The 17,226-nt window shown below is 45.2% G+C and overlaps 1 protein-coding gene across 4 annotated transcripts; it reads left to right on the top strand.

The window, feature by feature from the left end:
* Positions 1-115: 115 nt before the first annotated feature.
* On the top strand, positions 116-13,830 carry LOC112263845 (serine/threonine-protein kinase ULK3). 4 transcript variants are annotated; one of them, XM_024440481.2, is made up of 17 exons: positions 116-210; positions 660-801; positions 993-1,133; positions 1,321-1,441; positions 1,718-1,813; positions 2,159-2,302; positions 2,519-2,601; positions 2,997-3,152; positions 3,234-3,339; positions 3,533-3,573; positions 3,728-3,830; positions 4,070-4,134; positions 4,384-4,462; positions 5,483-5,523; positions 11,306-11,353; positions 11,487-11,550; positions 12,572-13,830. In XM_024440481.2, exons 2-17 carry the CDS (start codon positions 703-705, stop codon positions 12,586-12,588), a joined length of 1,404 nt encoding a protein of 467 aa, XP_024296249.1. In that variant the 5' UTR covers positions 116-210; positions 660-702; the 3' UTR covers positions 12,589-13,830. The 4 variants fall into 4 exon arrangements, 3 of the variants coding, with proteins under 3 accessions (XP_024296249.1, XP_024296248.1, XP_024296250.1); XR_006083046.1 differs by having other exon boundaries at positions 140-284; positions 5,483-5,518; XM_024440480.2 differs by having other exon boundaries at positions 140-284.
* The last annotated feature ends 3,396 nt before the right edge of the window (positions 13,831-17,226 follow it).

Genomic DNA, 17,226 nt, shown 5'->3' on the forward strand with positions numbered 1-17,226 from the left:
CATACATAGTTAGAGTTTTACTGTAGCAATTACTGATTACTATTTCAATAAATGTGAGATTGTCTTCTCTGGACTGCCTTTACAGATAAGGCCGAGTATTAAATATCAAACCGGTAGAGGGCAGTAGAACAATGTGCCATGGTTTGGAGCATCGATGTGTTTTGATCAGCTGACGACGACAGCACGTTCACAGTGGAGCTAGCTAGCAATGTAAACTATCATTCTGCAACTCACAGGCACCGGAGTGTGTGTATGGATGTGATTTGAATGTAACTGAAGGAATGGTATGGTTGTTACATTTTTGTTTTATGTCGCCCTCTTTCACGAAATGTACATCTTTTTGGTGTCAATACCCTGTACACCAATAGGTGTAGTCTGTCAATACAACTTTGAAGAAGAAGAATCATTCTGCAAATTCGGCAGTATTTATGAATGGCAGTAAATATTTGTCTAAATATACACATTTCTGAGAAGTATAGAAGACGGGCTGAGTTCAAAAATAATTGCTATGTAGTACTGTACAAGCTAGCACCTAGCTGCAACAGCCATTATTGTCGTGTCTGTTTCACTTCAGTCTGGTCAGATATAACGTTTTATAAGCATTTATTTTGTAGGTATATTTGAATGAAAGAGACTAACTTTCTCTATATATGTTCTAGTGCACTTTGCAGCAACTTTGATGCAACTGTGAACATCATTATCATGGCTTCGAGCTTCGCCCCACCGAAACTGGCTGAATTCATTCTCACTGAGAGGCTGGGCAGTGGCACCTATGCGACAGTTTACAAAGCTTACAGAAAGGTACGCCATTCGTTGTAGACCGAGTTAGCTAGCCTATAAGCACAACTACTTGCATAAACAATACAAGTAAATAGTAGCAACTTCCTTAATAGAAATTAAGAGTTTTGAGACTGTCCCTGTAGCCTGGCTTCCAAACGGATGTCATGTCCCAGACTAGAGCATTGTTCAGTCTACTGGATCTGTGTGTGCAGGGGGACAACCGGGAGGTGGTGGCAGTGAAGGTGGTTGGGAAGAAGACTCTGAACAAGGTGTCTATGGAGAACCTGCTGACTGAGATAGAGATCCTGAAAACTGTTCGCCACCCTCACATTGTTCAGCTGAAGGACTTCCAGGTTTACAATCAGTTTAATATTTAATCAGCCCATCCCCACTCATATAAGTACATTTCATACAGGCTAACCTGACTCCCACATTGCTTGTCAGACAAGACAGCAAAAACTGATCTGGGACTCAGCAGGCTACATTTCATATCCTTGTCTGAGTGAATTGAGTCTAACCGTGGTCTCTGCCATTGGTCAGTGGGACAGTGAAAACATCTATCTGATCCTGGAGTGGTGTTCTGGTGGGGACCTGTCCCGTTTCATCCACAGTAGGCGCTTGCTACCTGAGAGGGTGGCTCGGCTCTTCCTGCAGCAGATAGGTGAGTCACACCAGAGTCAGTTGGGTATAAGTAACCTACATTCTTTAGAGCACTATTTAATGATGTTGAGCAGTTCTCTCTCTTTCTCTCTCCCACTATCTCTCTCTCTTTCTCTCTCTCCCACTGAAATCAATTCAATTCAGAAGACTTTATTGACTTGGCAAGTTAAATGATTTACATTGTCAAAGTATACATATAACAAAAAATGGTGGGACCAACAACAATAAGGCACTCTCTCTCTTACTCCCTCTTCTCTTGCTACATGTCTGAAAACAGCCTGCGCTCTTCAGTTTCTCCATAATCATAACATCTCCCATCTGGACCTGAAACCCCAGAACATTCTGCTCAGTGGTTCTGTCCTTAAACTAGCAGGTACAGCACACTGCCAAGTGCCACAATCACACTTACATACAGTATTCCTTATGGTCACATTTCTATCTTTATTAATCTCTTGAATTTCATCACCATGGAACTGTGATATGAATCATAGTTGCGAAATCATAGCAGTGCCAATATGCCAGAGGTTATTGGTGGCACCGTCTCTGCACTTTTCAGTTGTGACGTTTAAAATGATGGAATGCAACAGTTGCACCACTGAATCATGCATTAGAGGATGTTGTAATGCTGCTACAAGTATTACCAGGTGTATCACAGTCTTGACTGAGGCTAGTCTAGTGCACTTTGCACTGAAACATTTTTGCCCTATGCTGTTGTCAGATTTTGGCTTTGCGAGTTACATGTCTCCGTGGGATGAGCGGAGTGCTCTGAGGGGCTCTCCTCTCTACATGGCCCCTGAGATGGTGTGTCGAAGGCAGTATGACTCCAGGGTCGACCTCTGGTCTGTGGGAGTCATCCTGTATGGTAAGAGCACAAATTTAAATGGATACTCCTCTCTCCATGCAATTAAGTAGAACACTATCTCCTCAAGAACACTCTATGCTCTCTTAAGCACAAACCATACATTTCAGTGACATCAAACTTCAACATTACTGTTTTGAATGCCAAAGATGGTTTAAGTTTATATTGCTTTCTCACTTACTCTTATCATTTATTTGTTGTTCTTACTTCTGTATGTAGAGACACTATTTGGCCGTGCACCATTTGCCTCCAGATCCTATGCTGAACTGGAGGAGAAGATCCGCAGTGACAAGCCCATCGAGGTAAGCTCTGTTACATCTATCTAAAGAAATGTGAGGTAGCAATGATTGTTCATTCTGTGACTGCTGTTAGAAGAATCATTCTTTCCCCTGTGAGTATATTTGCCACCGCAGGGTGGTACACTTGCTCAATAAACCTTATCTCACAGTGCTTTCTTGTTGGAAGGGACACTCCTGTGCCAGAGTGGGTTCTACAGTCTCCTCCTCAATCCAGTGGTCAGGACAGAGTGTAATTAGTTGGAAGATAGAAATCATTTATTAGACCATTTAAAAAATATATATATAACTCTAGCCACAAGTGGATACGCTGCATTTAAAATCATCAAGGATAACACAATATATGTTTTGCAACTTCTTATAAAATCATTGTGATCCTCTGGTTGTGTTGTGTGTCCCAGCTGCCTGCAGGGGCCAGAGTGTCCAGGAACTGCAGGGACTTACTGCTGCGGCTGCTGGACAGGGACCCTGACACCCGCCTCACCTTCACTCAGTTCTTCTCCCACCCCTGGGTGGACCTCGAGCACATGCCCAACGCAGAGAGCCTGGGGAAAGCGGTGTGTGTGTGCTGGTGCATGCAGGTGTGTGAGAGAGAGTTAGGAGTATTGGTGTGACTCGCTGTCTGTCTCCTTTTGCAGAAGGATCTGGTCCTGAAAGCTGTTCAGAAGGACCAGGAGGGGGATAGATCAGCTGCTCTGTCTCTGTACTGCAGCGCACTGGAGCACTTTGTCCCCGCCATTCACTGTAAGAGCAACATGCACTGCCCCTACCTGCCACAATCATAACTTCTCTCAGGTCTCTCATCTATATAATATCTAATTCCGTACCACAGTCCAACATCAACTGAAAAGTGATACAAGCTCACAGAACTGGGGATGACATAATCAGAACACTATTGGTAACTGTCTAAGGAATGTATCTTTTCTCCCCTTTCCAGATGAGACAGACAGACTGCGTAAAGATGCCCTTAGGCAAAAGGTACAGAGTACAAGTATATTTGGTCTATTGTATTTTCATACCCTAAAGGCTGGACTGAAATTATTTCAATAACATCTGGCATGGATGAAAAACACATGCTACGGATGACATCATAGAATGAAGTGAATGACAGCAATATAAACCCCTACTGCAGGTTAGTCAGTACGTGTCCAGGGCAGAGGAGCTGAAAGCTCTGGTGTCTGCAGACAACAGCCTCTGCTTTGAGCAGTTCAAGTCCACCAGAGACATCCTGAGAGGTAATAAGGCTAACTTTACCTGTTGTACATCATGAATACCATATTTCATGACCCTTATATAGAGGACCTAATTTAAACCCTACTTTATTTGAAGGGAACCTACGTAAGGACTTGATAACACATTCATAAGACCCAGAAGGAGCACGTTATCAAGTGTAACTGGGTATTGAAGTACTTAGAGGAGATGTTCTGAGAAGGCCTCCGGTCCAACCCTTACTCTCTGTCTGTCCCCCTCTCAGAGATGTCCCGAGACCAACCACGGGTGCTGGCTGCTCTGGAGCTGGCATCTACAGCCATCGCCATGGTAAGCTGAGGGGACTGGGTACCATGAGCAGGGCAGAGCATGATGATGTAGCTCTGGGGAGACTACCAGAGAGGAGTGAGAGAGCTGGGAGGGTGGTAGTGGCTTGTAGATGCTGTCTACAGCAGGATGGATTGAAGGCTGCTATAGTGAAGGCTGTAGCTATGGGATCTGGGGGCTTTCTTGAGAGTGGCCTGCTATGCCATAGTGGGACGTCTTCCCTTTTCATAACACACTTGTATTCCATTCCAGGAGGAGAATGGGATAGAGGACCATGATACACTGGCTCTGTACCAGCAGAGTCTGGGAGAACTACTGCTAGCCCTGGCAGGTAAGGTCAGCTCACTGAAAATCCCACATAGACTATATTAGTCCTTTAGATGTGGAAAACAATGAGTCAGTCATCTATGCCACATACAGTGTCTGCTGCATGGACTCTAACAAACACAGGTGTGATTTTACAACCCTGCAAGGAGTCCGGGGGTAACATAGTAATTCAATCTCCAGAATTAAGAGGCTATTACATCAGAGACCGCAGCAGAGCCTGCCCTGAGTGTCTGCTGTGTCTCCAGCCCTCAGCTTTGGCTGGCTGTTATTGTTATTAAAGAGAGACGGTGGCAGTGGTGGCCCATAATGGTCTCCTCTCCTCGGCGCTCTGGCTCATTGTCTGTATGTGGACTAGACTCCTCTAGGCTGGTCTCTATTAGCCCTGACTCTACATAACCTCATCTGGGAGATGGTTCTAATGGTGGAGGGAGGCGAGGCAGGCAGGCGGGATGGGGATGATGCTGGAGCCAGATGTAGCTTTGAGCTTTGGATGAGACCTGGTGCCAGCGCCCTGTGTGTGGTATTGAGCCACTCGCTGCCATCTGGTTTCCATTGAGAGCCCAACAGTTCATTTCTCAATGTTATTACACACTGGAAACAAATAAAAACTATTGTCTGTCTTAATAGAGAAGAAACGGCTTGAGTCATTAAATCATCTCCTGATGGATCAGGGGGATCGGGACCGTGGCACGTCAGTGAGACCAAGGGGATTGTGGGAGAAAACATTGTCCCTTTTGTGTCACTATAGCCTATGGTTGATTACGTTCCCTTCCCAGAATGCCTTGCTGCTGGAGAATTGGTCCCCTCCTCCTCAGGCAGGCTAATTGAAGAAAGGCTGCTTCAGTTTCAAGGGTTCCCCCTGAGCCTCAGTGGGCTATCACAACCAAACTGGCTCTGTAAATTACCCACTCTTGTGCAAACATGGTGATTGGGAGAGCAGTGATCCATCTTTCTATTCCCTCCACCCACCCTCCCTCCTTCCTTCTCTTTCTCCCTCTCCTCCCCCTCTATGTCTGTCTTCCAGCTGAAGCCCAGGGGCGCCGGAGAGAGCTGCTCCATGGTGAGGTGAGTTACTGGGGGTGAGGTGGATGAGAGGGTTTAGGTGAGAATGTGAGGTTAGTTACTGGGGGTGAGGTGGATGAGAGGGTTTAGGTGAGAATGTGAGGTTAGTTACTGGGGGTGAGGTGGATGAGAGGGTTTAGGTGAGAATGTGAGGTGAGTTACTGGTTAGTTACTGGGGGTGAGGTGGATGAGAGGTGAGAATGTTAGGTGAGTTACTGGGGGTGAGGTGGATGAGAGGGTTTAGGTGAGAATGTGAGGTTAGTTACTGAGAGGGTTTAGGGGGGTGAGGTGGATGAGAGGGTTTAGGTGAGAATTAGGTTAGTTACTGGGGGTGAGGTGGATGAGAGGGTTTAGGTGAGTTACTGAGGGGGTGAGGTGGATGAGGGTTTAGGTGAGAATGTTAGGTGAGTTACTGGGGTGAGGTGGATGAGAGGGTTTAGGTAGAATGTGAGGAGTTACTGGGGGTGAGGTGGATGAGAGGGTTTAGGTGAGAATGTGACTTTATTGTCGACACGGAGCCCCTCCGATCCATCACGACTGGACTGCCGACGTGATCGCCCAATATGGTCTCAACAGGCTATTCTGTTACGATGTCGCCGAAGGACCATCTACTAGCCCCGGCCCGCTAGCTTTTCTGAACGCTGTGTCCCCTACTCGCCTAGCTTAGTAGTGACTACTGAACTGCACCCTGATTCACCTATTGCTGCTCTTTTGACCCTATGATCACTCGGCTACACAGCTGATGCCCCTGGACTGTTTCAATAATAGGTCATTTTGTTTACCTGTCGGCCCCAGCCTCGAACTCAGGTCCTGTATATACTTAACTGACCCGCTCTGTCCGTTCATCCCCATTTACCCGTTGTTGTCTTAACTCTCCTGATCAACACCTGTGATTGCTATATGCCTTTCTCTGTCAATATGCCTTGTCTACTGTTGTCTTGGCTAGTTCTTACTGTTTTTATTACACTGTAGAGCCCTCAGTCCCGCTCAAAATGCTTTAGATAACTCTTTTGTCCCACCCCACACACATGCAGAGACCTCACCTGGCTTAACTGGTGCCTCCAGAGACGAAACCTCTCTCATCATCACTCAACGCCTAGGTTTACTTCCACTGTACTCACATCCTACTATATCAGGCCCAGTAATCTGCTCCTTTTATTCGCTGTTCCCGACCAGTTCTTATAGCCTTTAGCCGTACCCTTATCCTACTCCTCCTCCTCTGTTCCTCTGGTGATGTAGAGGTTAACCCAGGCCCTGTAGCCACCCCTATTCCCCAGGCGCTATCATTTGTTGACTTCTGTAACCGTAAAAGCCTTGGTTTCATGCATGTTAACATCAGAAGCCTCCTCCCCAAGTTTTTTTTTCTTACTGCTTTAGCACACTCCGCCAACCCTGATGTCCTAGCCGTGTCTGAATCCTGGCTTAGGAAGGCCACCAAAATTCTGAAATTTTCACCCCAAACTATAACATTTTCCACCAAGATAAAACTGCCTAAGATAAAACTCCACCAAGATAAAACTGCCAGAGGCTTTATGCCTCTCTCTGTCAATATGCCTTGTCTACTGCTGTCTTGGCTAGTTCTTACTGTTTTTATTTCACTATAGAGCCCTCAGTCCCACTCAAAATACTTTCGATAACTCCTTTGTCCCACCCCACACACATGCGGAGATCTCACCTGGCTTAACTGGTGCCTCCAGAGACGAAACCTCTCTCATCGTCACTCAACGCCTAGGTTTACCTCCACTATACTCACATCCTACCATATCCTTGTCTGTGCATTCACTCAACGCCTAGGTTTACCTCCACTGTACTCACATCCTACCATATCCTTGTCTGTACATTATACCTTGAATCTATTCTACCACGCCCAGAAATCTGCTCCTTTTATTCGCTGTTCCCGACCAGTTCTTATAGTCTTTAGCCGTACCCTTATCCTACTCCTCCTCCTCCTCTGTTCCTCTGGTGATGTAGAGGTTAACCCAGGCCCTGTAGCCACCCCTATTCCCCAGGCGCTATCATTTGTTGACTTCTGTAACCGTAAAAGCCTTGGTTTCATGCATGTTAACATCAGAAGCCTCCTCCCTAAGTTTTTTTTCTCTCACTGCTTTAGCACACTCCACCAACCCTGATGTCCTAGCCGTGTCTGAATCCTGGCTTAGAAAGGCCACCAAAATTCTGAAATTTCTATCCCCAAATATAACATTTTCCACCAAGATAAAACTGCCAAAGGGGGTGGAGTTAGCCTTACCGCTTGTTATAGACCCCCCTCATCCCCCAGCTGTGCCCTGGACACCATATGTGAATTAATTGCCCACCATTTATCTTCAGAGTTTGTACTGTTAGGTGACCTAAACCGGGATATGCTTAACACCCCGGCCGTCCTACAATCTATGCTAGATGCCCTCAATCTCACACAAATTATTATGGAACCTACCAGGTACAACACTAAATCCGTAAACACAGGCACCCTCATAGATATCATCCTGACCAACCTGCCCTCAAAATACACCTCTGATGTCTTCACCCAGAATCTCAGGGATCACAGCCTCATTGCCTGCGTCCGTAATGGGTCCGCGGTCAAACGACCACCCCTCATCACTGTCAAACGCTCCCTAAAACACTTCAGCGAGTAGGCCTTTCTAATTCGCCTGGCCCGGGTATCCTGGAAGGATATTGACCTGGATGCCTGGTTATTCCTTAAGTGTTTTCCTCAACATCTTAAATAAGCATGCCCCATTCAAAAAATGTAGAACTAAGAATAGATATAGCCCTTGGTTCACTCCAGACCTGACTGCCCTCGACCAGCACAAAAACAACCTGTGGCGTACTGCATTAGCATCAAATAGCCCCGCTATATGCAACTTTTCAGGGAGGTTAGGACCAATATACACAGGCAGTTAGGAAAGCAAAGGCTAGCTTTTTCAAACATAAATTTGCATCCTGTAGCACAAACTCCAAAACGTTCTGGGACACTGTAAAGTCCATGGCGAATAAGAGCACCTCCTCCCAGCTGCCCACTGCACTGAGGCTAGGAAACACTATCACCACTGATAAATCTACGATAATCGAGAATTTCAATAAGCATTTTTCTACGGCTGGCTGGCCATGCCTTCCACCTGGCCACCCCTACCCCGGTCAATAGCTCTGCATCCCCCACAGCAACTTGCCCAAGCCTCCCCATTTCTCCTTCACCCAAATCCAGATAGCTGATGTTCTGAAAGAGCTGCAAAATCTGGACCCCAACGAATCAGCTGGGCTAGACAATCTGGACCCTCTCTTTCTAAAATTATCCGCCTCAGTTGTTGCAACCCCTATTACTAGCCTGTTCAACCTCTCTTTCGTATTGTCCGAGATCCCCAAAGATTGGAAAGCTACCGCGGTCATCCCCTCTTCAAAGGGAGACACTCTAGACCCAAACTGTTACAGACTTCGATCTTGCAGGTAGCCTAGTGGTTAGAGCGTTGGACTAGTAACCGAAAGGTTGCAAGATCGAATCCTGAGCTGACAAGGTAAAAATCTGTCATTCTGCCCCTGCACAATGCAGTTAACCCACTGTTCCTAGGCCATCATTGAAAATAAGAATTTGTTCTTAACTGACTTGCCTAGTAAAATAAAATAAAAATCTATCCTACCCTGCCTTTCTAAAGTCTTGAAAGCCAAGTTAACAAACAGATCACCGAACGTTTTGAATCCCACCGTATCTTGTCCGCTATGCAATCTGGGTGCACCTCAGCCACGCTTAAGGTCCTAAGCGATATCTTAACCGCCATCGGTTACTGTGCAGCCGTATTCATCGACCTGGCCAAGGCTTTCGACTCTGTCAATCACCGTATTCTTAGCGGCAGACTCAACAACCTTGGTTTCTCAAGTGACTGCCTCGCCTGGTTCATCAACTACTTCTCAGATAGAGCAGTGTCTCAAATCAGAGGGCCTGTTGTCCAGACCTCTGGCAGTCTCTATGGGGCTGCCACAGGGTTAAATTCCTGGCTGACTCTTTTCTCTGTATACATCAATGATGTCGCTCTTGCTGCTGGTGATTCTCTGATATACTTCTGGTCCTTCTTTGGACACTGTGTTAACAAACCTCCAGACGAACTTCAATGCCGTACAACTCTCCTTCCGTGGCCTCCAACTGCTCTTAAATGCAAGTCAAACTAAATACATGCTCATCAACCGATCGCTGCCCTTCACCTGCCCCCCCGTCCAGAATCACTACTCTGGATGGTTCTGACAAAGTACAAAATACAAAATAGCCTCCAAGCCTCTACAAAATAGCCTCCAAGGCTATTCAGCAAATTGGATGTAGTCCATCACAGCGCCACCCGTTTTGTCACCAATGCCCCATATACTACCCACCACTGCAACCTGTGTGCTCTCGTTGGCTGGCCCTAGCTTCATATTCGTATGAAAACCCACTGGCTCCAGGTCATCTATAAGTCTTTGCTTGGGAAAGCCCCGCCGTATCTCAGCTCACTGGTCACGATAGCAGCACCCAACCTTAGCACACACTCCAGCAGGTATATTTCACTCGTCATCCCCGAAGCCAACTCCTCCTTTGGCCGCCTTTCCTTCCAGTTCTCTGCTGCCAATGACTGGAACGAATTGCAAAAATCACTGAAGCTGGAGACTTATATTTCCCTCACTAAGCATCAGCTGTCAGAGCAGCTTACAGATCATTGCACCTGTACATAGCCCATCTGTAAATAGCCCCCCAACTACCTCATTCCCATATTGTTATTTATTTTTTGCTCCTTTGCACCCAAGTATCTCTACTTGCACATTCATCTTCTGCACATCTATCACTCCAGTGTTTAATTTCTAAATTGTAATTATTTTGCCACTATGGCCTATTTATTGCCTTACCTCCCTAATCTTACTACATTTGCACACACTGTAAATATACTTTTCTATTGTGTTATTGACTGTATGTTTGTTTATTCCATGTGTAACTCTGTGTTGTTGTTTGTGTCGCACTGCTTTGCTTTATCTTGGCCAGGTCGCAGTAGTAAATGAGAACTTGTTCTCAACTGGCCTACCTGGTTAAATAAAGGTGAAATAAAAAAAAATCTATAACAATGTCAGTCATATGACACTATAATGGTATCCACTGCACTAGCAATGGTCAGGTGAAATAGCCAAGCCTTTCCCTTGACATTTAGTTGGAGAGGTATACTCTTACAACAGTTACTTCAGTTAGTTTGACTGTATTAATATTCAGTGGTAAAGGAAAGTTAGTGTTTTGAGCATTTGTTTTGCAAGCAACCAGGTCAACAACACACAACAATGTTTCAACAACAAACCCCAGAGGGAGAGAGATTTAAAGCTGGGCTCACAGACCTCCCTATTTGAAGTTTTATGGGCGCTTGGCTTAAGTAAATTCAGATGCGGCTGTAATAATCGAACGCTGGGGAGGACTGCAGATCAAAAGCATGTGTGTGAGAACACAAAGAGCCCCGACTGCAGTTAGGAATGGTCTCCATGTGAAATAGTTGGAAGGTTAATAAATGTTATTTTACAGCTGCAATCTTACTTTGGGTGTAATTTGATAGTATTACAGCCTTGGTGCTGAGGTTAATATGATATAAAATGTTGGGAGTCTGGGTGGATGCAGCCGCCTCTGTCTCGGTCAGGATGATTATTCTACCACAACAGATCTGTTTTTTAAAGGGTCATTATAGGAGGCCATCCACCTTGGTCTACCCTCATCATCACCAGACGTTATAGAAAGGAGAATGTGGATGAGTGTAGATGGATTACATACTAAACACCACCTCTCACTTTGCAGATCAAGAGCCTAATGACCAGAGCTGAATACCTCAAAGAACAGATCAAGGTAGGAATGGCGATGACTTGACTTTAGTAGATATAAACCCTGTAGGTTTGTATTTGTATCTCAGTGTGTTTAATCCCAAGCACACATTTTGGTCCATGATTTTGAGTCGTATCATCTTTTGTGTGTCTTTCAGATGCTGGAGACCCAAAAAGATGTGTCAATGGACAGAGAGCCTCTATCAGAATCTGTGAGAAGTTGTGAGTATCCCTGTGAGGGTAGCATAGTATTCACATTTCCCCTTAGATATTGTGTACGTGCTGGTGTAGGGGTGTGCGTCACAGAACGTCCCAGCAGAGGGGCTTGCAGCTATGTAGACTGGTCAGTGGGATATACCAGGGGTTAAGTGAAAAATGGCCACCTGTAATGAAATTTCCCTTCAGTGGAGGTTTTTCCACTAGTTAAACACAAGCCGCTCTCTTACCATGCTGGCCTCCCCGTGGGAGCGTCTGGATCTTTGATTTCAGCTCAGTCTTGCATAGCGCTGGGCTGCTCTGCTCTCTGACCTCTTATAAAACCCACCTTGTGAAAGCGAGACTTGGATCGAACCAAGAAGAAGAACCCCCCCCAGTCACTACACACACACATGCATAACACACACAAATGCACAACGCACACACATGGACAACACGTACTAGCTGCGAGGGAGGGAGTTAGTTGATATATAGTAGAGCCAGACAATATCCTGTTTCGAGTTAGAAATTCCAGAGGAATTATGTGCAAAGGGGGTTCAATGAATTTGGAACAGATTCAGGTTTCATAAACATGGCTTGTTACGTTGCTGTTATTTTAACACACCGGCGGCCACAGTCAGCCATGTCATGTTGGCAGCTCTCCAGCTGGAGGGGTCACAGCAATGCCCAAGACTGTCTGGCTGGTGACCTTAAACTACTACTACGCTAACTACAAACAAATCAGTAAAGTCTAGGCCTAATGCTCTCAATCGGTATCCTAAATGCCACCCTATTCCATACGTAGTTCAGCCCAGTCAAAAGTAGTGACCTATGTAGGGTGCCATTTGGTACACAGCCTCAGTCTCTGAGCTTGTCAGGACAGTAATACAGCCATTATACCTTTTTTATTGCCATGTGTATTGAATACATTCGAAATCTTAATTACTCAACAGAAATCTACTCACAGATCAGTACTGAGGTAAGCCATGTCTATATGATGATAATGCAGTCTCTAACACATCTGTCTGTCGATGCTCGCCCTCCTCAGCATGCTGTGTGCAGTGAGCCAGCCTGGCAGTAGGAACCAGAGAGAGGGTCCATCGTGCCTGCGGAGCACCAGACCTCCTGCACCTCTACGGGTCAGGCTAAGGAATCTCTGAGACCATGGCCTCAGTAGTCTCGCGTCACCCTACTCGTAAGTCTTAATCATCGCACGGCTGTTGTTTCCCAACAAACATGAGAAAGCCTGGAAATGGAGGCAATGGCGTCAGAGACAATCTACCCTGTTATTACTCTGCCTGGACTTCAACTAGCAGCTTGTCAGCCTTGCATCCCCCTCACCAACACAACACAGAAGACTGTCAGAGTCTCCAGTCACTGCTCAGCCTCAAAGCCCTCCTGCCTAACCATTCATATGGAAAGGCTGGACAGCTTGTATGCTAATACTGTACTGTCATGATAAACTAGTGCTGTATCATGTTGTTGTGTTATGTTGCAGGATGAATAAGAGTAATAATGAGCCTCAAATGCTTCTAGTTGCACAATAGATGGCGACTTGAACTCAGAATGGCTACCCAGCATAGCAAGTTTGTAGTCTGTAACTGATGGGAGTTATCGAAATGTATCATTAATATTTGGGAAAGCTTTTCTGGCGTCTGTCGCCCCACATACACGCGCGCCTGCGCACACACACAAACAAACTAAATCCATTTTCTGTGGCCTGACCACAGTCTCACCACGCTCTCTCTGCTGATGGAGCAGCCTCTACCACTATGAGAGGAAAACTGGAGAGGTGCGGCTGCTGCCTTATTTACTCTGTAGACTTTCATTTACTTTTGGGTTGGCACCGGTCAGGATGAAGGCATACAGTAGCAACTGTGAAGTCAAGGCGTGCTTCACAACTCAGCCTGCTTTAGTAGCCTGCCAAAAGGTTGGACATTTGGTGACAGGTTAACAGTTACTGCTGTTGTGGGTCTTTTCCTTTCTGTTTGATTTCAGTGAGCCAGGTTGTGTGCATGAATCTACTTTCAAGGGAACTTTCAGTATTTGTGAATATACTGTACCATAGGAGGCGATCTGCTGTTTAATCAGGAAATGGAATGGTGTAACTGAAAAGGAAGGGATTGGAAAGAAATGTCTGTCGAATTGAGAACTGACAATTGTGTATTGTTTTTGTTGAAACATTTTGTATGGGTATGATTTTATAAATAATTTATTACCGTAAAAGGCTGATTCAATTGAAATAAAATTGGTATGTAATGTGTTGTCAGGGCCTGTATTCGTAAATTAAAGTGCCTTTGGAAAGTATTCAGACCCCTTGATTTTTTCCACATTTTGTTACGTTACAGCCTTATTCTAAAATGGATTAAATAAAAATCCTCAGCAATCTACACACAATACCCCATAATGACAGTGAAAACAGGTTTTTAGACATTTTGGACACACAAAAAAATAGACAGCTTATTTACATATGTAATCAGACCCTTTGCTATGAGACTCAATTGAGCTCAGGTGCATCCTGTTTCCATTGATCATCCTTGAGATGTTTCTACAACTTGATTGGAGTCAACCTGTGGTAAATTGAATTGATTGGACATTATTTGGAAAGGCACACACCTGTCTATATAAGGTCCCACAGTTGACAGCGCATGTCAGAGCAAAATCCAATCTATGAGGTCGGAGGAATTCATAGAGCTCCGAGACAAGATTGTGTCAAGGCACAGAAAAAATCTGCAGCTTTGATGATCCCCAAGAACACAGTGGCCTCCATTCTAAAATGGAAGAAGTTTCGAACCACCAAGACTCCTTCCTAGAGCTAGCCGCCCTGCCAAACTGAGCAATCGGAGGAGAAGGGCCTTGGTCAGGGAGGTGACCAAGAACCCGATGGTCACTCTGACAGAGCTCTAGAGTTCCTCTGTAGAGATGGGAGAACCTTTCAGAAGGACAACCATCTCTGCAGCCCTCCACCAATCAGGCCTGAATGGTAGAGTGGCCAGACAGAAGCCACTCTTCAGGAACAGGCACATGACAGCCCGCTTGGAGTTTGTCAAAAGGCACCTAAAGACTCTCAGACAATGAGAAACAAGATTCTCTGGTCTGATGAAACCAAGATTGAACACTTTGGGCTGAATGCCAAGTGTCATGTCTGGAGGAAACCTGTCACCATTCCTACAGTGAAGCATGGTGGTGGCAGCATCGTGCTGTGGGGATGTTTTTCAGAGGCAGCCACTGGGAGTCTAGTCAGGATCGAGACAAATATGAACAGAGCAAAGTACAGAGAGATCCTTGATGAAAACCTGCTCCAGAATGAGCGCTTAGGACCTCAGACTGGGGTGAAGGTTCCTTCCAACAGGACAACGTCTCTAAGCACACAGCCAAAACAACGCAGGAGTGGCTTCGGGACAAGTTTCTGAATGTCCTTGAGTGGCCCAGCCAGAGCCCGGACTTGAACCTGATCGAACATTTCTGGATAGACCTGAAAATAGTTGTGCAGCAACACTCCCCATACAACCTGACAGAGCTTGAGAGGATCTGCAGAGAAGAATGGGAGAAACTCCCCAAACACAGATGTGCCAAGCTTGTGGCGTCAAACCCTAGACTCAAGGCTGTAATCACTGCCGTAAGTGCATCAACAAAGTACTGAATAAATTATCTTAATACTTATGTAAATGTGATATTTCCGTTTTCTATTTTTAATAAATTAGCAACAATTTCAAAAACAAAATTGCTTTGTCAATATGGGATATTGTGTGTAGATTGATGAGGAAAAAAACAATTTAATCTATTTTAGAATAAGGCTGTAACGTAACAAAATGTGGAAGAAGTCATGTGGTCTGAATACTTTTTTCCGAAGGCACTGTACTTGTAGTTCGGGTTGAAATGTAAAACTTGGTCAAATAACAATGTGGTCTGAGTGTAAGGTTTCATGGATGTCTTGGTGAGTCTGTCACTGCCTGTTGGAGGCCCACTGCTGTCTCGTGGCCATGTAGTCACCATTTGGTTCCCTCTCCTGAGGACACAGCTGGCCCATTTCCATAACGTAAGGCGAGGAAGCCCTAATGTAGTCCAGAGTAGCCTGGGCGTGTAGAGGACTGGCAGGAGCACCAGTAGAGATGGAGGTATACTCTATAAGAGAATGTTGAATTGTCAACCACTATGCCTTTTACCCCTCTGACCCCCTTACCAACCAACCACAGCCCTGTGTCATTGTGGGTTTAATTGGCCTCCATTTCAGTTCAGCTCCATCATGAGCACTTGTACCCTTTCCCCCTCTCCTGGGTCTCTATCAGCCTCTGTTGGTACTCCTAATGGGACGACGGTGGAGCTGTATTGACATCAGCTAAAGTTATAAAGGGGGGTTAATCCGTAAGGAACTAAGGAGCCCTCAACTTCCCAACCCCCAAACACACACACATCAACCATTCACTGTGGGTAGACTGCTATCATGAATAGAACATTGTACAGATGAGAGACAAAACTCTCCCCTAAATCCCTGTGTCACCCCCTCTCCTAGACCTGGGGGCAGGCAGGGGTTTGTTTCAAAGAAACGTTGAATAAAGATAATTTAGAAAATGGGCTCCAGCACACTGCAGCCTCTGTAAATCCTCCCTCTGCCGTCCCCCACTCACCCCAAGGCTCCCCTGCTTCTGTTTGTTTTGATTTTGTTCCCAGAAGCTGAGTGGGGGATTTGAAGGAGGGTGAGGGTGAGTTAGAGTTGGACAACTTTGAGATGCATGGCGATGGTTAGACAGATTGGCTGAGCCAAGTTAGGAGGGTCTTACCTCAACTATACAGAATCCCTTTCCCTCCCTTCCGCTTCTAAATGCACTTTTTAACAATCTAAAGTCTGTTGAGAATTACATGATTTTCTAAACAAAATACTTGCTCGTAAGTAAGCATTTCGCTGTGAAGTCTACACATGTTGTATTCTGTGCATGTGACCAATCAAAATTGATTTAGGTGAAGATGGGAAGGGGATGACTTGGTCAGTCTATTGTCAAAGGAACTATGAATTGAACACAGATTTCCTGTCATGACTTCAAATTCCACATCTTGACTCGTTCAAACTTAGATTACATAACACTTCCATACAGTTTGTTAAGGACCTGTAAATAAATCATTATTACTATGAGCTATTTGTGCCAAAGATTTATATTTACCTACTAACCTACCTAAAAGGTTATTAGCAGGATTTAGGAGATTAGTAGACACAGAAAGACCCATTGCATTCTCACTGTGTTATAAAAATGATACATTCATTAATGTGCTATATTTCCATAGTTATTTCTCTGAAAAGGTCATTGATGACCAAGAGAACTGAGAAGCACTGTAAGGCAAAATGACCAAATGCACAATCCTGCATTCTCAAGAGTCGTGACTGACCTTTCAACACTGACGCAGAAAGTGCCATTTACACACAAGTAATTAGGTACAATTTACCTGGTAGTTTCCTAGACAGTGTCAAAGGAAGCAGTAACTTAAACTTGAAATGTCTCAAAGAGCACAGAGAGTCCTGGCCTTCTCTTCCAAATAAGATGTATTGTGCAGCCAGACACTTAACATTCCTGCTTGGGTTTCAGTTACACTGGGCCTGATCCCTAAAGTATTACACAATGCTGGTATTATGAAGGGTACACAGCAGTCACACAGTTACTTTTCAGAAGCCACCGGAGGCATTCAATTAGATGCAATCACCCTGTTCTA

This window comes from Oncorhynchus tshawytscha, unplaced genomic scaffold (genome assembly GCF_018296145.1).
Source record: "Oncorhynchus tshawytscha isolate Ot180627B unplaced genomic scaffold, Otsh_v2.0 Un_contig_37_pilon_pilon, whole genome shotgun sequence".
Taxonomy (NCBI): domain Eukaryota; kingdom Metazoa; phylum Chordata; class Actinopteri; order Salmoniformes; family Salmonidae; genus Oncorhynchus; species Oncorhynchus tshawytscha.

Bases quoted from the DNA above. Each gene is read 5' to 3' on its own strand.
- LOC112263845 (XM_024440481.2), top strand. From the start codon at position 703: ATGGCTTCGAGCTTCGCCCCACCGAAACTGGCTGAATTCATTCTCACT. The intron at 3,574-3,727 runs GTACAGAGTACA...CCCCTACTGCAG, and splicing joins AAGATGCCCTTAGGCAAAAG to GTTAGTCAGTACGTGTCCAG. The intron at 11,354-11,486 runs GTAGGAATGGCG...TGTGTCTTTCAG, and splicing joins ACCTCAAAGAACAGATCAAG to ATGCTGGAGACCCAAAAAGA.